The 23,607-nt window shown below is 29.8% G+C and overlaps 1 protein-coding gene across 2 annotated transcripts in view; it reads left to right on the top strand.

Annotated features, from left to right (window-relative positions):
• The window catches only part of LOC145291424 (sperm-associated antigen 6-like), a 67,095-nt gene that overhangs the window by 695 nt on the left and 42,793 nt on the right, over positions 1-23,607 (top strand). The window contains exons 1-2 of one of the 2 annotated variants that reach the window (XM_080137258.1): positions 780-847; positions 6,438-6,700. In XM_080137258.1, coding sequence (XP_079993384.1) covers positions 823-847; positions 6,438-6,700 — 288 coding nt within the window. In that variant the 5' untranslated portion in view covers positions 780-822. Of the gene's footprint in view, positions 1-779; positions 848-6,437; positions 6,701-23,607 lie in introns of those variants that run through there. The other variant, XM_080137257.1, reaches the window with a different exon arrangement.

The raw sequence follows: 23,607 nt of genomic DNA, 5'->3' as shown, positions 1-23,607 counted from the left end.
TTTAATTTAAACAAGGGGATGACAGAAAAATTGATAATTATGCAGTTTACGGACCGTGCTGTATTTTACATTGGATATTCAAGTTAAATTCAATTTTTATGATATCTTTTCTTTAGTAAATTGTTAGATCGTCTGAGCTCCAATCTATTGTTCCCCACTTGCCAAACTTTCACGAAAAACACTCGCCCATCTGATACCGCTATCAATAATTTCTCTTACTCTTTATCTGTGCCTAAATCGAAACGTGGATTCGATGAACAAAGCTTCTTTCTTAGAACAACTGCACGTCTGTGGAATTGTCTTCCATTTGCCTGTTTTGTAGCTGACTACAATATGGCCGTCTCCAAATCCAACATAAACACGTTATTAGTGAGCTGTCCCCTTAAGTAATCCAATTTACCAAATTTCCACTACTAACGATTACTATGATATTGTCCCATTGACTACGGTAGATTCATTAACCCTTATCCTTGAGTGGTCTTCAGGCCTTAATAGGTGTAAAAAAAAAGGCGTAAGTGTCGAATAGTTACAAAACGTCCTTCACTTCCCTTGTTAAGAATGGATTTCTAACGTTATTATTTCAGCACAGTCCGTATTTTGCATATGTACCGAAACTGTATTTATTATAACTTATTCTAAATAATAAATACTTGTAAAATAAATTCTTCTTATTATTATATTTTTAGAATTTAATTAGACATTAATTAATCAATCGATAAATTTATTTTTACTACTGCGGTGACGTTGCTAAGCAACAATGTCCAAACAATAGTTATAAACAAAAACTCGAGTTACAGTGACATTTATCAATACGATTTGGCAATGAGTAAACGACAGGTTTTAAAAGGTAACTTGTTTTTATTATCAAATATTCTGTGTTTCTTTGTTATTAAAGCGATATTCGAAAATCTTAATATTGAATTTTTATGTAAAACCAGTGGTATACTTCACCTTTTTTTTTTTTTTTTTTTTTTTTTTTGTATACTTCCCTGGCCCTTGCTCTTCGGGGCCTGGGCAACAAGTGTCAAGCAAAGACCAGCAAGACCTTGGTCAATGTAGGGGCAACCCTTCATACCAACAGTTACTATCCAGCTCCCATTTCCCACCTCTCGGGAGCTAATCCCCCCCTTTCCCCCCCCCTCTCTCTCTCCACATTAAAAAACGGCCTTGTGCCTAATTTGCTCAGTGGGGAAGCAAATAAATAATAGGGGCAACCCTTCATACCAATTGTCACTATCCAGCTCCCCTACTCCCCGGGGAGCTGGTCCCCATTTCCCCTTCAGTCCTCACATTAAAAATCGGCCTTGTGCCTAATTTGCTCGGTGGGGGAGCAAATAAATACTTATACTTGGCCTTTTGGTCAAGATCAAAGTGTAGTATCTTGTTCTCTTTCGGTGGAGAAGAAATCCTTCACGACTGAGACAATTTTTATTTTTGTACTTTTCTCCACGTTAAAAAACGACCCTGGTATCTAACTCTGTCCCATGGGGAGGCACAGTAAATAGGTATTTAATTGTCATGTCGCAATAATGAACATATCCAAAAATTACGAAAAACGATGATTAAAAAAATTAATTATTAACAAAAACAGAATTTAGAATTTTACTTTGATTACGAATACTTTTCTTATAACCTGAATGCTTTCTTTTTTTTTACAAGTATTCAAAGGAATTTTTTTTTTTACTTACATACTTAATAAGGAAAATATATTTTTGTACACAAAATCCTTAATAATAAAAATATATTTTTAAACAGATAATTTTTTTATATATTTAATAAAGGAAACATGTTTGAGAGACTTGGTCTTTCAGATGCGATGAACTTCATGTAGACTTTAGGCTATTGACTTGTTGTTTTGCAGTTTGTGTAATTGATCTAAGTAGAAATTTTTCTCATTTGAAAATCCTTTCTCTCTGATAGGCTTATAAGAGTAATCGTCGATGGGCAGAAATCAGAAGCTCACAGTATTAATGCTGGCATCCCTTAGGATTCCATCCTGGGCCCAACTCTCTTCTTGATCTTCATTAATGATCTCCAAAATCTATGGTCCCCCCTCGCCAAACTTTCACAAGAATCACTAGACTAGCTGAAAACACTATCAATAATTTTCCCCACTCTTTATCTGTACCTAAACCTAAACATAGATTCCATGATCAAAGCTTCTTTCTCAGAACTGCACGCCTGTGGAATTGTCTTCCGTTTTCCTGCTTTCCAGCTGTCTATAATATGGTTGTCTTCAAGTCCAACGTGAACAAATTTCTGATGAGCCGTTCCACTTAAGTTAACAAATTTACCGAACTTCCATTACTATCGATTACTATATTGTCCTTTTGACTACTCTACACTCTTTAACCCTTATCCTTGAGTGGCCTATCGGCCTTGATAAGTGGTGACGTTTATGTAAAAAAAAAAAAAAAAAAATCATGCTATTAGATCATTCATAGACATTTTGTAGATGACATCACAATCTATGGCAACACTTTAAAGGCCAATTATGCCTAAGACCTTTCTGATTCTCTCTCTTCTGATCTTGAGCACGTAGTGCAATGGGGAAAAAGCTGACTGGTTAATTTTAATGCATTTAAAACCAAGCTTCTCAATTTTCATCATAATCGCTCTGACCCCCATTTGGGCCCAATTGAAATGAATGACTTTCGTCTTCTTGGGGAAGCACCATCTCTTAACAAGCTTTTGGGACTTACTTTCACTTCTGATCTGAAATACAACATATACAGCAGATCTGTTGCCAAGATCGTTGAAAAAAATGGTTGGATCATTCTACCGCTCCAGTAGGTATCTCACTGCCGATGCAATCCTCTATCTGTATAAGTGCAAAGTACATCCTAAAATAGAGTACTGTTGCCACATTTGGACAGGAGCTGCTCAGCGCACCCTATCTTGCATTGATAGAGTTCAAAACTCTGTTCCATCTGCCTGTTTCCCACCTGACTACAACTTGGATGTCTTCAAATCCAACATAAACAACTTCCTGATGAACCGCCCCCTTAAGTAGACACTTTATGAAATCTCAACACTAATGTATAACGTACTGTACATGCAATAACCCTTATCCCTGAGTGGCTTCCGGGCCTTGATAAGTGGTGACCTCCTTGTAAAAAAAAAAAAAAAATTACTTTGAAACCTAGTAGGTGATGCTCTTTTATCTTCCTCACAACTTCTTTCCCAGAGAAGAGACGTTGCGAACCTCTCTCTGCTTTATCATTATTTTCATGGCAAGTGATCGTCTGAGCTTCAATCTATGGTCCCCCCCCCTTGCCAAACTTTCACACAAATCACTCGACTAGCTACAATCACTATCAAAAAGTTTCTACATTCTCTATGTGTGCCTTAATCTAAACGCAGATTCTATGCTTCTTTCCTACAACTGCCCGCATGCGGAACACTGTTCCATTGGCCTGCTTCCCAACCGATTACAATATGGTAACCTTCAAGTCTAATATAAACAAATTCTTGTTGAGCTGTCCCGTTAAATAATCCAAATTCTACCCAATCTACATCATTAACGGTTACCAAACTACCACTTTACATTCTTTAACCCTTATCCTCGAGTGGCCTATGGGTCTTAATAAGTGGTGACTTCCTTGTAAAAAAAAAAACAAGAACTAGAGCATCCTTGGCTTGACTGGATGCTTGACTTTGTTGGGAAATTTCTTGGTTTTTATAAGTTGATTTTTTATGGTCCTGGCAGTAAGAAGTTTTCCCTTGCAACTATCATTTGAAGAATAGCAAAGATTATCGTTCAGTGCTTTCTTAATAGTTGCCATTCCGACGCTTCTCACAATCTCATCAAGATCAGCATTGCTTCGCCTGGATCTTTCCACACCTTTTTGCAGTTTCTTAATAAATTACATTGAGCAAACACAGTCAAAACACCAGCTATGAATCTTTGGTTTTATTTGCAGAATATGGACTGTGTTATTTTTTAGATAGGATTTTCAAGTTAAATTCAATTTTTATATTTTTCATCTATTAAATTTTTTTCTTTTTAATTACATTTTCACCTTAAACAAGGCGCATTGCCACTTTGATGTAGGAGGCTACTATTAGGGACATAAGCTACAGGGATACTATGTGGGGAGTTGGGCAGCAAGATGCCAGTTCACGTTACACTTGAACTTCTGCATGTCAGTACAGTTGGGGAAGCAGAAACCCGGAAGAGGATTCCAAAGTCTAGCAGTTCTGGGGAAGAAACTACTGGAGTAGAAGGCTCTCTTACATCTAGGGATATCAACTGTGAAGGGGTGGGATTTTGCTGCTTGTTGGGTTTGTCGGGAGTATTTACGTCGAGGGGGTACAAGTGCTTGCCTGGAATTCGTTGTTATATGAAAGTGCAGAATAGTTACAAAAATTCCCCCCCCCCCTTTCCAGGTTAATAATATTATTATTTCAGTATGGTGTGTATTCTGCATAATTGCTTAATCTTCTTGCCAGACAATGATTCCAAATCTCCAATGCTTACACCTCAAGATAATCAAGAATCACTGGATTACAGCTAAGACGCCTGATTATTTTTAATTCTGTGCTTTTTTGTCGTTTATTATAATCTCCAGCTCCTAAATCCGCCAACAACACACAGCAACAGCCATGCATTACATTCTACCACAATTAAATATTTCAAATGTTTCAGAAATGGAAGAATATCAAAAAAATTATTAAATTATACTCCAATAATTATTATATAGCAACACATGATGGAGATTAATAACATGGTTGTAAGAATTGCCTCAGTTTTGGAGGTTATCTCCTTCTCTGATTGAGGACATAACAGATGCCGGTACTTATGCAGAGAACAATCTGTTTTTTCTGTGGATGTTGTGTTGGAATATTCCAGCACTTTACATAAATTGCCGGAGTATGCAAATCAAAATTTAAAATGTTAGAAAATAAGAAAACACCATGATAGAAAGCATTTATCATATAGTACCTATTTACTATGCCTCCCCACGGGACAGAGTTAGACACCAGGGTCGTTTTTTAACGTGGAGAAAAGGTACAAAAATAAAAATTGTCTCAGTCGTGAAGGATTTCTCCTCCACCGAAAGAGAACAAGAAATAGCAGTGCAGCATCTGAAGAACAGATACTACACTTTGATCTTGTCCCGAAGGCATTTATCATATAGTAATTTCAATGAAGAAAACTGGAAATACAAGTTTTCAAAAAAGTTTTTAAATCAATTTACAATAAGTTTCATGAATAAATATTTATTTTTTCTTAAAATAGTGTGTAGCGACAAATGAAAGCATGTTTTTGTTTTTGCGTGTTCATAAGAAAAGTTACTGTGTCCTGTAGTTTTTATGTGTGTGTGTTGGGGGTGGGGTGACAAAAACATTTTTTATGACAAAATGTTTTTTTTGTTTGTCTATTTTACATTTTTTTCTTGTGAAAGTTAGAGGTTACTCTCTATATATTTTTTTTAGATATAAAGATTTTGAGTTATCTGTCGTGTATTCCTAAGGAAGTATTCTTTGCAAATGTCTCACAGGAAAATTTTTCAATCGGTGTTCCAAACCAATTTCGCTGTAAATTTCAAACAGTTGCGGTCCTGGATATGACCTTAAACTATATCCAGTGGTGAGACCCCAGCTTGCGGGCTTTGGGGAGTGTGGAGCCACCCTTTAATTACCATTGCTCACAGGTCCACTCTGACCCGGAGTGGTAGTACCTGTTAGGGTCCCAACTATGGGTTAAATAGAAACTGACATGAAAACAACAAATATATTCTATAAAAAAAAATTTCAAAATCTTTGGATTCGGCATTAAATAACTCGAAAAGAGTTGATATGCCGTAAAACAAAAACCAACGAACCAACCAACCAATCAAACAGTTGCAATGTCATGGGATCACCTATTCCAATTTATTAACTGTCGCCCACCACATTGGCTGAGGGTTTTGTTATATTCGGGTAGTTTACATAAGCTGCCGAAATATACTGAGACAACATTCATGGAAATATAGGTTGTAATAACTATACAGCATAATCACGTTGACACACCAGTTCCTGCTGGATCACCAAAGTTAAGCAACGCTGAACCTGGTCAGTACTAAATGGGTGACCATTTGGGACTTTCAGGTGCTGTATGTGCTCTCTGCTTATCTCAGCATTGTTTCCAGTCGCCCTGGTCTTCTCCTTGCCACTTAATCCAAACAGTGCCGATTCAGGAGAGGTGTGGTTGGGTATTGCGCAACCCTTGCCTCACAATTACAAGCGCAGCTGCCCCTACAAGGGGTATCCTTTGTCTTTCGGGACTGGATGGAAGCATGGGGAATAACTATCCATATACCATACTTTATCTTAGTTCGAAGGTTGAATACAATAGAAAACCCAACAAATGATAAAATAGTTAAAATATTTTTTATTTTTGAAAATCAATAATGCTGACTCATCTCATTTCCATCTTTAATGACTCATTTCAGTTTTTGAGCAGTACCAAAGGGACCGCACGAAATTCGTCCAGACTGTCGCGGAGTTGGCTGCACGGCCACAACACATTGAAACCTTACAAAATGTTGGTGTTATGTTCTTGCTTCGTCCGCTTCTACTCGACATCGTCCCAACTATTCAGCACACAGCGGCCTTGGCCCTGGGAAGACTTGCTGACTATAACGAAGATTTGGCTGAGAGCATCGTGAAGGAAGACATTCTACCACAGCTTGTATATTCCCTTGCAGAACAGAATGTAAGCATTATAAATTGATATTGTTCTTGTGTAGCGTGGTAGGAGTGATTGTAGGCAATGGTCGACATTTTGAAAATAACAAAGTATAATTAGCTGATAATTTAAAGATAGAGAGTACAAATAGCTGATATTTGAAAGATAGTAAAATGCAAATAGGTCATATTTTAAAGAAAGAAAATGCAAATAGGTGATATTTTTAAGATAGAGAGTGCAAATAGCTGATATTTGAAAGATAGTAAAATGCAAATAGCTCATATTTTAAAGAAAGAAAATGCAAATAGGTGATATTTTTAAGATAGAAAGTGCAAATCGCTGATATTTGAAAGATAGCAAAGTGCAAATAGCTCATATTTTAAAGAAAGAAAATGCAAATAGGTGATATTTTTAAAATAGAGAGTGCAAATAGCTGATATTTGAAAGATAGCAAAGTGCAAATAGCTCATATTTTAAAGAAAGAAAATGCAAATAGGTGATATTTTTAAGATAGAGAGTGCAAATAGCTGATATTTGAAAGATAGTAAAATGCAAATAGCTCATATTTTTAAGAAAGAAAATGCAAATAGGTGATATTTTTAAGATAGAGAGTGCAAATAGCTGATATTTGAAAGATAGCAAAGTGCAAATAGCTCCTATTTTAAAGAAAGAAAATGCAAATAGGTGATATTTTTAAGATAGAGAGTGCAAATAGCTGATATTTGAAAGATAGCAAAGTGCAAATAGCTCATATTTTAAAGAAAGAAAATGCAAATAGGTGATATTTTTAAGATAGAGAGTGCAAATAGCTGATATTTGAAAGATAGTAAAATGCAAATAGTTCATATTTTAAAGAAAGAAAATGCAAATAGGTGATATTTTTAAGATAGAGAGTGCAAATAGCTGATATTTGAAAGATAGTAAAATGCAAATAGCTCATATTTTAAAGAAAGAAAATGCAAATAGGTGATATTTTTAAGATAGAGAGTGCAAATAGCTGATATTTGAAAGATAGCAAAATGCAAATAGCTCATATTTTAAAGAAAGAAAATGCAAATAGGTGATATTTTTAAGATAGAGAGTGCAAATAGCTGATATTTGAAAGATAGCAAAGTGCAAATAGCTCATATTTTAAAGAAAGAAAATGCAAATAGGTGATATTTTTAAGATAGAGAGTGCAAATAGCTGATATTTGAAAGATAGTAAAATGCAAATAGCTCATATTTTTAAGAAAGAAAATGCAAATAGGTGATATTTTTAAGATAGAGAGTGCAAATAGCTGATATTTGGAAGATAGCAAAGTGCAAATAGCTCATATTTTAAAGAAAGAAAATGCAAATAGGTGATATTTTTAAGATAGAGAGTGCAAATAGCTGATATTTGAAAGATAGTAAAATGCAAATAGCTCATATTTTTAAGAAAAAAAATGCAAATAGGTGATATTTTTAAGATAGAGAGTGCAAATAGCTGATATTTGGAAGATAGCAAAGTGCAAATAGCTCATATTTTAAAGAAAGAAAATGCAAATAGGTGATATTTTTAAGATAGAGAGTGCAAATAGCTGATATTTGGAAGATAGCAAAGTGCAAATAGCTCATATTTTAAAAAAAGAAAATGCAAATAGGTGATATTTTTAAGATAGAGAGTGCAAATAGCTGTTATTTGAAAGATAGTAAAATGCAAATAGCTCATATTTTAAAGAAAGAAAATGCAAATAGGTGATATTTTTAAGATAGAGAGTGCAAATCGCTGATATTTGGAAGATAGCAAAGTGCAAATAGCTCATATTTTAAAGAAAGAAAATGCAAATAGGTGATATTTTTAAGATAGAGAGTGCAAATAGCTGATATTTGAAAGATAGTAAAATGCAAATAGCTTATATTTTTAAGAAAGAAAATGCAAATAGGTGATATGTTTAAGATAGAGAGTGCAAATAGCTGATATTTGGAAGATAGCAAAGCGCAAATAGCTCATATTTTAAAAAAAGAAAATGCAAATAGGTGATATTTTTAAGATAGAGAGTGCAAATAGCTGATATTTGAAAGATAGTAAAATGCAAATAGCTCATATTTTTAAGAAAGAAAATGCAAATAGGTGATATTTTTAAGATAGAGACTGCAAATAGCTGATATTTGAAAGATAGCAAAATGCAAATAGCTCATATTTTAAAGAAAGAAAATGCAAATAGGTGATATTTTTAAGATAGAGAGTGCAAATAGCTGATATTTGAAAGATAGTAAAATGCAAATAGCTCATATTTTAAAGAAAGAAAATGCAAATAGGTGATATCTTTAAGATAGAGAGTGCAAATAGCTGATATTTGAAAGATAGTAAAATGCAAATAGCTCATATTTTAAAGAAAGAAAATGCAAATAGGTGATATTTTTAAGATAGAGAGTGCAAATAGCTGATATTTGAAAGATAGTAAAATGCAAATAGCTCATATTTTTAAGAAAGAAAATGCAAATAGGTGATATTTTTAAGATAGAGAGTGCAAATAGCTGATATTTGAAAGATAGCAAAGTGCAAATAGCTCATATTTTAAAGAAAGAAAATGCAAATAGGTGATATTTTTAAGATAGAGAGTGCAAATAGCTGATATTTGAAAGATAGTAAAATGCAAATAGCTCATATTTTAAAGAAAGAAAATGCAAATAGGTGATATTTTTAAGATAGAGAGTGCAAATAGCTGATATTTGAAAGATAGCAAAGTGCAAATAGCTCATATTTTAAAGAAAGAAAATGCAAATAGGTGATATTTTTAAGATAGAGAGTGCAAATAGCTGATATTTGAAAGATAGTAAAATGCAAATAGCTCATATTTTTAAGAAAGAAAATGCAAATAGGTGATATTTTTAAGATAGAGAGTGCAAATAGCTGATATTTGGAAGATAGCAAAGTGCAAATAGCTCATATTTTAAAGAAAGAAAATGCAAATAGGTGATATTTTTAAGATAGAGAGTGCAAATAGCTGATATTTGAAAGATAGTAAAATGCAAATAGCTCATATTTTTAAGAAAGAAAATGCAAATAGGTGATATTTTTAAGATAGAGAGTGCAAATAGCTGATATTTGGAAGATAGCAAAGTGCAAATAGCTCATATTTTAAAGAAAGAAAATGCAAATAGGTGATATTTTTAAGATAGAGAGTGCAAATAGCTGATATTTGGAAGATAGCAAAGTGCAAATAGCTCATATTTTAAAAAAAGAAAATGCAAATAGGTGATATTTTTAAGATAGAGAGTGCAAATAGCTGTTATTTGAAAGATAGTAAAATGCAAATAGCTCATATTTTAAAGAAAGAAAATGCAAATAGGTGATATTTTTAAGATAGAGAGTGCAGATCGCTGATATTTGGAAGATAGCAAAGTGCAAATAGCTCATATTTTAAAGAAAGAAAATGCAAATAGGTGATATTTTTAAGATAGAGAGTGCAAATAGCTGATATTTGAAAGATAGTAAAATGCAAATAGCTCATATTTTTAAGAAAGAAAATGCAAATAGGTGATATGTTTAAGATAGAGAGTGCAAATAGCTGATATTTGAAAGATAGTAAAATGCAAATAGCTCATATTTTTAAGAAAGAAAATGCAAATAGGTGATATTTTTAAGATAGAGAGTGCAAATAGCTGATATTTGAAAGATAGCAAAATGCAAATAGCTCATATTTTAAAGAAAGAAAATGCAAATAGGTGATATTTTTAAGATAGAGAGTGCAAATAGCTGATATTTGAAAGATAGTAAAATGCAAATAGCTTATATTTTAAAGAAAGAAAATGCAAATAGGTGATATTTTTAAGATAGAGAGTGCAAATAGCTGATATTTGAAAGATAATAAAATGCAAATAGCTCATATTTTAAAGAAAGAAAATGCAAATAGGTGATATTTTTAAGATAGAGAGTGCAAATAACTGATATTTGAAAGATAGCAAAATGCAAATAGCTCATATTTTAAAGAAAGAAAATGCAAATAGGTGATATTTTTAAGATAGAGAGTGCAAATAGCTGATATTTGAAAGATAGCAAAGTGCAAATAGCTCATATTTTTAAGAAAGAAAATGCAAATAGGTGATATTTTTAAGATAGAGAGTGCAAATAGCTGATATTTGAAAGATAGTAAAATGCAAATAGCTCATATTTTTAAGAAAGAAAATGCAAATAGGTGATATTTTTAAGATAGAGAGTGCAAATAGCTGATATTTGGAAGATAGCAAAGTGCAAATAGCTCATATTTTTAAGAAAGAAAATGCAAATAGGTGATATTTTTAAGATAGAGAGTGCAAATAGCTGATATTTGAAAGATAGTAAAATGCAAATAGCTCATATTTTTAAGAAAGAAAATGCAAATAGGTGATATTTTTAAGATAGAGAGTGCAAATAGCTGATATTTGGAAGATAGCAAAGTGCAAATAGCTCATATTTTAAAGAAAGAAAATGCAAATAGGTGACATTTTTAAGATAGAGAGTGCAAATAGCTGATATTTGGAAGATAGCAAAGTGCAAATAGCTCATATTTTAAAAAAAGAAAATGCAAATAGGTGATATTTTTAAGATAGAGAGTACAAATAGCTGATATTTGAAAGATAGTAAAATGCAAATAGCTAATATTTTAAAGAAAGAAAATGCAAATAGGTGATATTTTTAAGATAGAGAGTGCAAATAGCTGATATTTGAAAGATAGTAAAATGCAAATAGCTCATATTTTAAAGAAAAAAAATGCAAATAGGTGATATTTTAAGATAGAGAGTGCAAATAGGTGTTATTTGAAAGATAGTAAAATGCAAATAGCTCATATTTTAAAGAAAGAAAATGCAAATAGGTGATATTTTTAAGATAGAGAGTGCAAATCGCTGATATTTGGAAGATAGCAAAGTGCAAATAGCTCATATTTTTAAGAAAGAAAATGCAAATAGGTGATATTTTTAAGATAGAGAGTGCAAATAGCTGATATTTGGAAGATAGTAAAATGCAAATAGCTCATATTTTTAAGAAAGAAAATGCAAATAGGTGATATTTTTAAGATAGAGAGTGCAAATAGCTGATATTTGGAAGGTAGCAAAGCGCAAATAGCTCATATTTTAAAGAAAGAAAATGCAAATAGGTGATATTTTTAAGATAGAGAGTGCAAATAGCTGATATTTGAAAGATAGTAAAATGCAAATAGCTCATATTTTTAAGAAAGAAAATGCAAATAGGTGATATTTTTAAGATAGAGAGTGCAAATAGCTGATATTTGGAAGATGGCAAAGTGCAAATAGCTCATATTTTAAAGAAAGAAAATGCAAATAGGTGATATTTTTAAGATAGAGAGTGCAAATAGCTGATATTTGGAAGATAGCAAAGTGCAAATAGCTCATATTTTAAAAAAAGAAAATGCAAATAGGTGATATTTTTAAGATAGAGAGTGCAAATAGCTGATATTTGTTAGATAGTAAAATGCAAATAGCTCATATTTTTAAGAAAGAAAATGCAAAAAGGTGATATTTTTAAGATAGAGAGTGCAAATAGCTGATATTTGAAAGATAGTAAAATGCAAATAGCTCATATTTTTAAGAAAGAAAATGCAAATAGGTGATATTTTTAACATAGAGAGTGCAAATAGCTGATATTTGGAAGATAGCAAAGTGCAAATAGCTCATATTTTAAAGAAAGAAAATGCAAATAGGTGATATTTTTAAGATAGAGAGTGCAAATAGCTGATATTTGGAAGATAGCAAAGTGCAAATAGCTCATATTTTAAAAAAAGAAAATGCAAATAGGTGATATTTTTAAGAGAGAGAGTGCAAATAGCTGTTATTTGAAAGATAGTAAAATGCAAATAGCTCATATTTTAAAGAAAGAAAATGCAAATAGGTGATATTTTTAAGATAGAGAGTGCAAATCGCTGATATTTGGAAGATAGCAAAGCGCAAATAGCTCATATTTTAAAAAAAGAAAATGCAAATAGGTGATATATTTAAGATAGAGAGTGCAAATAGCTGATATTTGAAAGATAGTAAAATGCAAATAGCTCATATTTTTAAGAAAGAAAATGCAAATAGGTGATATTTTTAAGATAGAGAGTGCAAATAGCTGATATTTGAAAGATAGTAAAATGCAAATAGCTCATATTTTTAAGAAAGAAAATGCAAATAGGTGATATTTTTAAGATAGAGAGTGCAAATAGCTGATATTTGAAAGATAGTAAAATGCAAATAGCTCATATTTTTAAGAAAGAAAATGCAAATAGGTGATATTTTTAAGATAGAGAGTGCAAATAGCTGATATTTGGAAGATAGCAAAGTGCAAATAGCTCATATTTTAAAGAAAGAAAATGCAAATAGGTGATATGTTTAAGATAGAGAGTGCAAATAGCTGATATTTGGAAGATAGCAAAGTGCAAATAGCTCATATTTTAAAAAAAGAAAATGCAAATAGGTGATATTTTTAAGATAGAGAGTGCAAATAGCTGTTATTTGAAAGATAGTAAAATGCAAATAGCTCATATTTTAAAGAAAGAAAATGCAAATAGGTGATATTTTTAAGATAGAGAGTGCAGATCGCTGATATTTGGAAGATAGCAAAGTGCAAATAGCTCATATTTTAAAGAAAGAAAATGCAAATAGGTGATATTTTTAAGATAGAGAGTGCAAATAGCTGATATTTGAAAGATAGTAAAATGCAAATAGCTCATATTTTTAAGAAAGAAAATGCAAATAGGTGATATGTTTAAGATAGAGAGTGCAAATAGCTGATATTTGAAAGATAGTAAAATGCAAATAGCTCATATTTTTAAGAAAGAAAATGCAAATAGGTGATATTTTTAAGATAGAGAGTGCAAATAGCTGATATTTGAAAGATAGCAAAATGCAAATAGCTCATATTTTAAAGAAAGAAAATGCAAATAGGTGATATTTTTAAGATAGAGAGTGCAAATAGCTGATATTTGAAAGATAGTAAAATGCAAATAGCTTATATTTTAAAGAAAGAAAATGCAAATAGGTGATATTTTTAAGATAGAGAGTGCAAATAGCTGATATTTGAAAGATAATAAAATGCAAATAGCTCATATTTTAAAGAAAGAAAATGCAAATAGGTGATATTTTTAAGATAGAGAGTGCAAATAACTGATATTTGAAAGATAGCAAAATGCAAATAGCTCATATTTTAAAGAAAGAAAATGCAAATAGGTGATATTTTTAAGATAGAGAGTGCAAATAGCTGATATTTGAAAGATAGCAAAGTGCAAATAGCTCATATTTTTAAGAAAGAAAATGCAAATAGGTGATATTTTTAAGATAGAGAGTGCAAATAGCTGATATTTGAAAGATAGTAAAATGCAAATAGCTCATATTTTTAAGAAAGAAAATGCAAATAGGTGATATTTTTAAGATAGAGAGTGCAAATAGCTGATATTTGGAAGATAGCAAAGTGCAAATAGCTCATATTTTTAAGAAAGAAAATGCAAATAGGTGATATTTTTAAGATAGAGAGTGCAAATAGCTGATATTTGAAAGATAGTAAAATGCAAATAGCTCATATTTTAAAGAAAGAAAATGCAAATAGGTGATATTTTTAAGATAGAGAGTGCAAATAGCTGATATTTGGAAGATAGCAAAGTGCAAATAGCTCATATTTTAAAGAAAGAAAATGCAAATAGGTGACATTTTTAAGATAGAGAGTGCAAATAGCTGATATTTGGAAGATAGCAAAGTGCAAATAGCTCATATTTTAAAAAAAGAAAATGCAAATAGGTGATATTTTTAAGATAGAGAGTACAAATAGCTGATATTTGAAAGATAGTAAAATGCAAATAGCTAATATTTTAAAGAAAGAAAATGCAAATAGGTGATATTTTTAAGATAGAGAGTGCAAATAGCTGATATTTGAAAGATAGTAAAATGCAAATAGCTCATATTTTAAAGAAAAAAAATGCAAATAGGTGATATTTTAAGATAGAGAGTGCAAATAGGTGTTATTTGAAAGATAGTAAAATGCAAATAGCTCATATTTTAAAGAAAGAAAATGCAAATAGGTGATATTTTTAAGATAGAGAGTGCAAATCGCTGATATTTGGAAGATAGCAAAGTGCAAATAGCTCATATTTTTAAGAAAGAAAATGCAAATAGGTGATATTTTTAAGATAGAGAGTGCAAATAGCTGATATTTGGAAGATAGTAAAATGCAAATAGCTCATATTTTTAAGAAAGAAAATGCAAATAGGTGATATTTTTAAGATAGAGAGTGCAAATAGCTGATATTTGGAAGGTAGCAAAGCGCAAATAGCTCATATTTTAAAAAAAGAAAATGCAAATAGGTGATATTTTTAAGATAGAGAGTGCAAATAGCTGATATTTGAAAGATAGTAAAATGCAAATAGCTCATATTTTTAAGAAGGAAAATGCAAATAGGTGATATTTTTAAGATAGAGAGTGCAAATAGCTGATATTTGGAAGATGGCAAAGTGCAAATAGCTCATATTTTAAAGAAAGAAAATGCAAATAGGTGATATTTTTAAGATAGAGAGTGCAAATAGCTGATATTTGGAAGATAGCAAAGTGCAAATAGCTCATATTTTAAAAAAAGAAAATGCAAATAGGTGATATTTTTAAGATAGAGAGTGCAAATAGCTGATATTTGTTAGATAGTAAAATGCAAATAGCTCATATTTTTAAGAAAGAAAATGCAAAAAGGTGATATTTTTAAGATAGAGAGTGCAAATAGCTGATATTTGAAAGATAGTAAAATGCAAATAGCTCATATTTTTAAGAAAGAAAATGCAAATAGGTGATATTTTTAACATAGAGAGTGCAAATAGCTGATATTTGGAAGATAGCAAAGTGCAAATAGCTCATATTTTAAAGAAAGAAAATGCAAATAGGTGATATTTTTAAGATAGAGAGTGCAAATAGCTGATATTTGGAAGATAGCAAAGTGCAAATAGCTCATATTTTAAAAAAAGAAAATGCAAATAGGTGATATTTTTAAGAGAGAGAGTGCAAATAGCTGTTATTTGAAAGATAGTAAAATGCAAATAGCTCATATTTTAAAGAAAGAAAATGCAAATAGGTGATATTTTTAAGATAGAGAGTGCAAATCGCTGATATTTGGCAGATAGCAAAGCGCAAATAGCTCATATTTTAAAAAAAGAAAATGCAAATAGGTGATATATTTAAGATAGAGAGTGCAAATAGCTGATATTTGAAAGATAGTAAAATGCAAATAGCTCATATTTTTAAGAAAGAAAATGCAAATAGGTGATATTTTTAAGATAGAGAGTGCAAATAGCTGATATTTGAAAGATAGCAAAATGCAAATAGCTCATATTTTAAAGAAAGAAAATGCAAATAGGTGATATTTTTAAGATAGAGAGTGCAAATAGCTGATATTTGAAAGATAGTAAAATGCAAATAGCTTATATTTTAAAGAAAGAAAATGCAAATAGGTGATATTTTTAAGATAGAGAGTGCAAATAGCTGATATTTGAAAGATAGTAAAATGCAAATAGCTCATATTTTAAAGAAAGAAAATGCAAATAGGTGATATTTTTAAGATAGAGAGTGCAAATAGCTGATATTTGGAAGATAGCAAAGTGCAAATAGCTCATATTTTAAAAAAAGAAAATGCAAATAGGTGATATTTTTAAGATAGAGAGTGCAAATAGCTGTTATTTGAAAGATAGTAAAATGCAAATAGCTCATATTTTAAAGAAAGAAAATGCAAATAGGTGATATTTTTAAGATAGAGAGTGCAAATTGCTGATATTTGAAAGATAGCAAAGCGCAAATAGCTCATATTTTAAAAAAAGAAAATGCAAATAGGTGATATATTTAAGATAGAGAGTGCAAATAGCTGATATTTTAAAGATAGTAAAATGCAAATAGCTCATATTTTTAAGAAAGAAAATGCAAATAGGTGATATTTTTAAGATAGAGAGTGCAAATAGCTGATATTTGAAAGATAGCAAAATGCAAATAGCTCATATTTTAAAGAAAGAAAATGCAAATAGGTGATATTTTTAAGATAGAGAGTGCAAATAGCTGATATTTGAAAGATAGTAAAATGCAAATAGCTTATATTTTAAAGAAAGAAAATGCAAATAGGTGATATTTTTAAGATAGAGAGTGCAAATAGCTGATATTTGAAAGATAGTAAAATGCAAATAGCTCATATTTTAAAGAAAGAAAATGCAAATAGGTGATATTTTTAAGATAGAGAGTGCAAATAGCTGATATTTGAAAGATAGCAAAGTGCAAATAGCTCATATTTTAAAGAAAGAAAATGCAAATAGGTGATATTTTTAAGATAGAGAGTGCAAATAGCTGATATTTGGAAGATAGCAAAGTGCAAATAGCTCATATTTTAAAAAAAGAAAATGCAAATAGGTGATATTTTTAAGATAGAGAGTGCAAATAGCTGATATTTGTTAGATAGTAAAATGCAAATAGCTCATATTTTTAAGAAAGAAAATGCAAAAAGGTGATATTTTTAAGATAGAGAGTGCAAATAGCTGATATTTGAAAGATAGTAAAATGCAAATAGCTCATATTTTTAAGAAAGAAAATGCAAATAGGTGATATTTTTAACATAGAGAGTGCAAATAGCTGATATTTGGAAGATAGCAAAGTGCAAATAGCTCATATTTTAAAGAAAGAAAATGCAAATAGGTGATATTTTTAAGATAGAGAGTGCAAATAGCTGATATTTGGAAGATAGCAAAGTGCAAATAGCTCATATTTTAAAAAAAGAAAATGCAAATAGGTGATATTTTTAAGAGAGAGAGTGCAAATAGCTGTTATTTGAAAGATAGTAAAATGCAAATAGCTCATATTTTAAAGAAAGAAAATGCAAATAGGTGATATTTTTAAGATAGAGAGTGCAAATCGCTGATATTTGGCAGATAGCAAAGCGCAAATAGCTCATATTTTAAAAAAAGAAAATGCAAATAGGTGATATATTTAAGATAGAGAGTGCAAATAGCTGATATTTGAAAGATAGTAAAATGCAAATAGCTCATATTTTTAAGAAAGAAAATGCAAATAGGTGATATTTTTAAGATAGAGAGTGCAAATAGCTGATATTTGAAAGATAGCAAAATGCAAATAGCTCATATTTTAAAGAAAGAAAATGCAAATAGGTGATATTTTTAAGATAGAGAGTGCAAATAGCTGATATTTGAAAGATAGTAAAATGCAAATAGCTTATATTTTAAAGAAAGAAAATGCAAATAGGTGATATTTTTAAGATAGAGAGTGCAAATAGCTGATATTTGAAAGATAGTAAAATGCAAATAGCTCATATTTTAAAGAAAGAAAATGCAAATAGGTGATATTTTTAAGATAGAGAGTGCAAATAGCTGATATTTGGAAGATAGCAAAGTGCAAATAGCTCATATTTTAAAAAAAGAAAATGCAAATAGGTGATATTTTTAAGATAGAGAGTGCAAATAGCTGTTATTTGAAAGATAGTAAAATGCAAATAGCTCATATTTTAAAGAAAGAAAATGCAAATAGGTGATATTTTTAAGATAGAGAGTGCAAATTGCTGATATTTGAAAGATAGCAAAGCGCAAATAGCTCATATTTTAAAAAAAGAAAATGCAAATAGGTGATATATTTAAGATAGAGAGTGCAAATAGCTGATATTTTAAAGATAGTAAAATGCAAATAGCTCATATTTTTAAGAAAGAAAATGCAAATAGGTGATATTTTTAAGATAGAGAGTGCAAATAGCTGATATTTGAAAGATAGCAAAATGCAAATAGCTCATATTTTAAAGAAAGAAAATGCAAATAGGTGATATTTTTAAGATAGAGAGTGCAAATAGCTGATATTTGAAAGATAGTAAAATGCAAATAGCTTATATTTTAAAGAAAGAAAATGCAAATAGGTGATATTTTTAAGATAGAGAGTGCAAATAGCTGATATTTGAAAGATAGTAAAATGCAAATAGCTCATATTTTAAAGAAAGAAAATGCAAATAGGTGATATTTTTAAGATAGAGAGTGCAAATAGCTGATATTTGAAAGATAGCAAAGTGCAAATAGCTCATATTTTAAAGAAAGAAAATGCAAATAGGTGATATTTTTAAGATAGAGAGTGCAAATAGCTGATATTTGAAAGATAGTAAAATGCAAATAGCTCATATTTTTAAGAAAGAAAATGCAAATAGGTGATATTTTTAAGATAGAGAGTGCAAATAGCTGATATTTGGAAGATAGCAAAGTGCAAATAGCTCATATTTTAAAGAAAGAAAATGCAAATAGGTGATATTTTTAAGATAGAGAGTGCAAATAGCTGATATTTGAAAGATAGTAAAATGCAAATAGCTCATATTTTTAAGAAAGAAAATGCAAATAGGTGATATTTTTAAGATAGAGAGTGCAAATAGCTGATATTTGGAAGATAGCAAAGTGCAAATAGCTCATATTTTAAAGAAAGAAAATGCAAATAGGTGATATTTTTAAGATAGAGAGTGCAAATAGCTGATATTTGGAAGATAGCAAAGTGCAAATAGCTCATATTTTAAAAAAAGAAAATGCAAATAGGTGATATTTTTAAGATAGAGAGTACAAATAGCTGATATTTGAAAGATAGTAAAATGCAAATAGCTAATATTTTAAAGAAAGAAAATGCAAATAGGTGATATTTTTTAGATAGAGAGTGCAAATAGCTGATATTTGAAAGATAGTAAAATGCAAATAGCTCATATTTTAAAGAAAAAAAATGCAAATAGGTGATATTTTTAAGATAGAGAGTGCAAATAGGTGTTATTTGAAAGATAGTAAAATGCAAATAGCTCATATTTTAAAGAAAGAAAATGCAAATAGGTGATATTTTTAAGATAGAGAGTGCAAATCGCTGATATTTGGAAGATAGCAAAGTGCAAATAGCTCATATTTTTAAGAAAGAAAATGCAAATAGGTGATATTTTTAAGATAGAGAGTGCAAATAGCTGATATTTGGAAGATAGTAAAATGCAAATAGCTCATATTTTTAAGAAAGAAAATGCAAATAGGTGATATTTTAAAGATAGAGAGTGCAAATAGCTGATATTTGGAAGGTAGCAAAGCGCAAATAGCTCATATTTTAAAAAAAGAAAATGCAAATAGGTGATATTTTTAAGATAGAGAGTGCAAATAGCTGATATTTGAAAGATAGTAAAATGCAAATAGCTAATATTTTAAAGAAAGAAAATGCAAATAGGTGATATTTTTAAGATAGAGAGTGCAAATAGCTGATATTTGGAAGATAGCAAAGTGCAAATAGCTCATATTTTAAAGAAAGAAAATGCAAATAGGTGATATTTTTAAGATAGAGAGTGCAAATAGCTGATATTTGGAAGATAGCAAAGTGCAAATAGCTCATATTTTAAAAAAAGAAAATGCAAATAGGTGATATTTTTAAGATAGAGAGTGCAAATAGCTGATATTTGGAAGGTAGCAAAGCGCAAATAGCTCATATTTTAAAAAAAGAAAATGCAAATAGGTGATATTTTTAAGATAGAGAGTGCAAATAGCTGATATTTGAAAGATGGTAAAATGCAAATAGCTCATATTTTTAAGAAAGAAAATGCAAATAGGTGATATTTTTAAGATAGAGAGTGCAAATAGCTGATATTTGGAAGATAGCAAAGTGCAAATAGCTCATATTTTAAAGAAAGAAAATGCAAATAGGTGATATTTTTAAGATAGAGAGTGCAAATAGCTGATATTTGGAAGATAGCAAAGCGCAAATAGCTCATATTTTAAAAAAAGAAAATGCAAATAGGTGATATTTTTAAGATAGAGAGTGCAAATAGCTGATATTTGAAAGATAGTAAAATGCAAATAGCTCATATTTTTAAGAAAGAAAATGCAAATAGGTGATATTTTTAAGATAGAGACTGCAAATAGCTGATATTTGACAGATAGCAAAATGCAAATAGCTCATATTTTAAAGAAAGAAAATGCAAATAGGTGATATTTTTAAGATAGAGAGTGCAAATAGCTGATATTTGGAAGATAGCAAAGTGCAAATAGCTCATATTTTAAAAAAAGAAAATGCAAATAGGTGATATTTTTAAGATAGAGAGTGCAAATAGCTGATATTTGTTAGATAGTAAAATGCAAATAGCTCATATTTTTAAGAAAGAAAATGCAAAAAGGTGATATTTTTAAGATAGAGAGTGCAAATAGCTGATATTTGAAAGATAGTAAAATGCAAATAGCTCATATTTTTAAGAAAGAAAATGCAAATAGGTGATATTTTTAACATAGAGAGTGCAAATAGCTGATATTTGAAAGATAGCAAAGTGCAAATAGCTCATATTTTAAAGAAAGAAAATGCAAATAGGTGATATTTTTAAGATAGAGAGTGAAAATAGCTGATATTTGGAAGATAGCAAAGTGCAAATAGCTCATATTTTAAAGAAAGAAAATGCAAATAGGTGATATGTTTAAGATAGAGAGTGCAAATAGCTGATATTTGGAAGATAGCAAAGTGCAAATAGCTCATATTTTAAAGAAAGAAAATGCAAATAGGTGATATTTTTAAGATAGAGAGTGCAAATAGCTGATATTTGAAAGATAGTAAAATGCAAATAGCTCATATTTTTAAGAAAGAAAATGCAAATAGGTGATATTTTTAAGATAGAGAGTGCAAATAGCTGATATTTGGAAGATAGCAAAGTGCAAATAGCTCATATTTTAAAGAAAGAAAATGCAAATAGGTGATATGTTTAAGATAGAGAGTGCAAATAGCTGATATTTGGAAGATAGCAAAGTGCAAATAGCTCATATTTTAAAAAAAAAAAATGCAAATAGGTGATATTTTTAAGATAGAGAGTGCAAATAGCTGTTATTTGAAAGATAGTAAAATGCAAATAGCTCATATTTTAAAGAAAGAAAATGCAAATAGGTGATATTTTTAAGATAGAGAGTGCAAATCGCTGATATTTGGAAGATAGCAAAGTGCAAATAGCTCATATTTTAAAGAAAGGAAATGCAAATAGGTGATATTTTTAAGATAGAGAGTGCAAATAGCTGATATTTGAAAGATAGTAAAATGCAAATAGCTCATATTTTTAAGAAAGAAAATGCAAATAGGTGATATGTTTAAGATAGAGAGTGCAAATAGCTGATATTTGAAAGATAGTAAAATGCAAATAGCTCATATTTTTAAGAAAGAAAATGCAAATAGGTGATATTTTTAAGATAGAGAGTGCAAATAGCTGATATTTGAAAGATAGCAAAATGCAAATAGCTCATATTTTAAAGAAAGAAAATGCAAATAGGTGATATTTTTAAGATAGAGAGTGCAAATAGCTGATATTTGAAAGATAGTAAAATGCAAATAGCTTATATTTTAAAGAAAGAAAATGCAAATAGGTGATATTTTTAAGATAGAGAGTGCAAATAGCTGATATTTGAAAGATAATAAAATGCAAATAGCTCATATTTTAAAGAAAGAAAATGCAAATAGGTGATATTTTTAAGATAGAGAGTGCAAATAACTGATATTTGAAAGATAGCAAAATGCAAATAGCTCATATTTTAAAGAAAGAAAATGCAAATAGGTGATATTTTTAAGATAGAGAGTGCAAATAGCTGATATTTGAAAGATAGCAAAGTGCAAATAGCTCATATTTTTAAGAAAGAAAATGCAAATAGGTGATATTTTTAAGATAGAGAGTGCAAATAGCTGATATTTGAAAGATAGTAAAATGCAAATAGCTCATATTTTTAAGAAAGAAAATGCAAATAGGTGATATTTTTAAGATAGAGAGTGCAAATAGCTGATATTTGGAAGATAGCAAAGTGCAAATAGCTCATATTTTAAAGAAAGAAAATGCAAATAGGTGATATTTTTAAGATAGAGAGTGCAAATAGCTGATATTTGAAAGATAGTAAAATGCAAATAGCTCATATTTTTAAGAAAGAAAATGCAAATAGGTGATATTTTTAAGATAGAGAGTGCAAATAGCTGATATTTGGAAGATAGCAAAGTGCAAATAGCTCATATTTTAAAGAAAGAAAATGCAAATAGGTGATATTTTTAAGATAGAGAGTGCAAATAGCTGATATTTGGAAGATAGCAAAGTGCAAATAGCTCATATTTTAAAAAAAGAAAATGCAAATAGGTGATATTTTTAAGATAGAGAGTACAAATAGCTGATATTTGAAAGATAGTAAAATGCAAATAGCTAATATTTTAAAGAAAGAAAATGCAAATAGGTGATATTTTTAAGATAGAGAGTGCAAATAGCTGATATTTGAAAGATAGTAAAATGCAAATAGCTCATATTTTAAAGAAAAAAAATGCAAATAGGTGATATTTTTAAGATAGAGAGTGCAAATAGGTGTTATTTGAAAGATAGTAAAATGCAAATAGCTCATATTTTAAAGAAAGAAAATGCAAATAGGTGATATTTTTAAGATAGAGAGTGCAAATCGCTGATATTTGGAAGATAGCAAAGTGCAAATAGCTCATATTTTTAAGAAAGAAAATGCAAATAGGTGATATTTTTAAGATAGAGAGTGCAAATAGCTGATATTTGGAAGATAGTAAAATGCAAATAGCTCATATTTTTAAGAAAGAAAATGCAAATAGGTGATATTTTTAAGATAGAGAGTGCAAATAGCTGATATTTGGAAGGTAGCAAAGCGCAAATAGCTCATATTTTAAAAAAAGAAAATGCAAATAGGTGATATTTTTAAGATAGAGAGTGCAAATAGCTGATATTTGAAAGATAGTAAAATGCAAATAGCTCATATTTTTAAGAAAGAAAATGCAAATAGGTGATATTTTTAAGATAGAGAGTGCAAATAGCTGATATTTGGAAGATAGCAAAGTGCAAATAGCTCATATTTTAAAGAAAGAAAATGCAAATAGGTGATATTTTTAAGATAGAGAGTGCAAATAGCTGATATTTGGAAGATAGCAAAGTGCAAATAGCTCATATTTTAAAAAAAGAAA

The sequence above is a fragment of the Euprymna scolopes genome, chromosome 12 (genome assembly GCF_053919585.1).
Source record: "Euprymna scolopes isolate OS-2025 chromosome 12, ASM5391958v1, whole genome shotgun sequence".
NCBI lineage: Eukaryota > Metazoa > Mollusca > Cephalopoda > Sepiida > Sepiolidae > Euprymna > Euprymna scolopes.
This window is presented reverse-complemented; position numbering and strand designations above follow the sequence as displayed.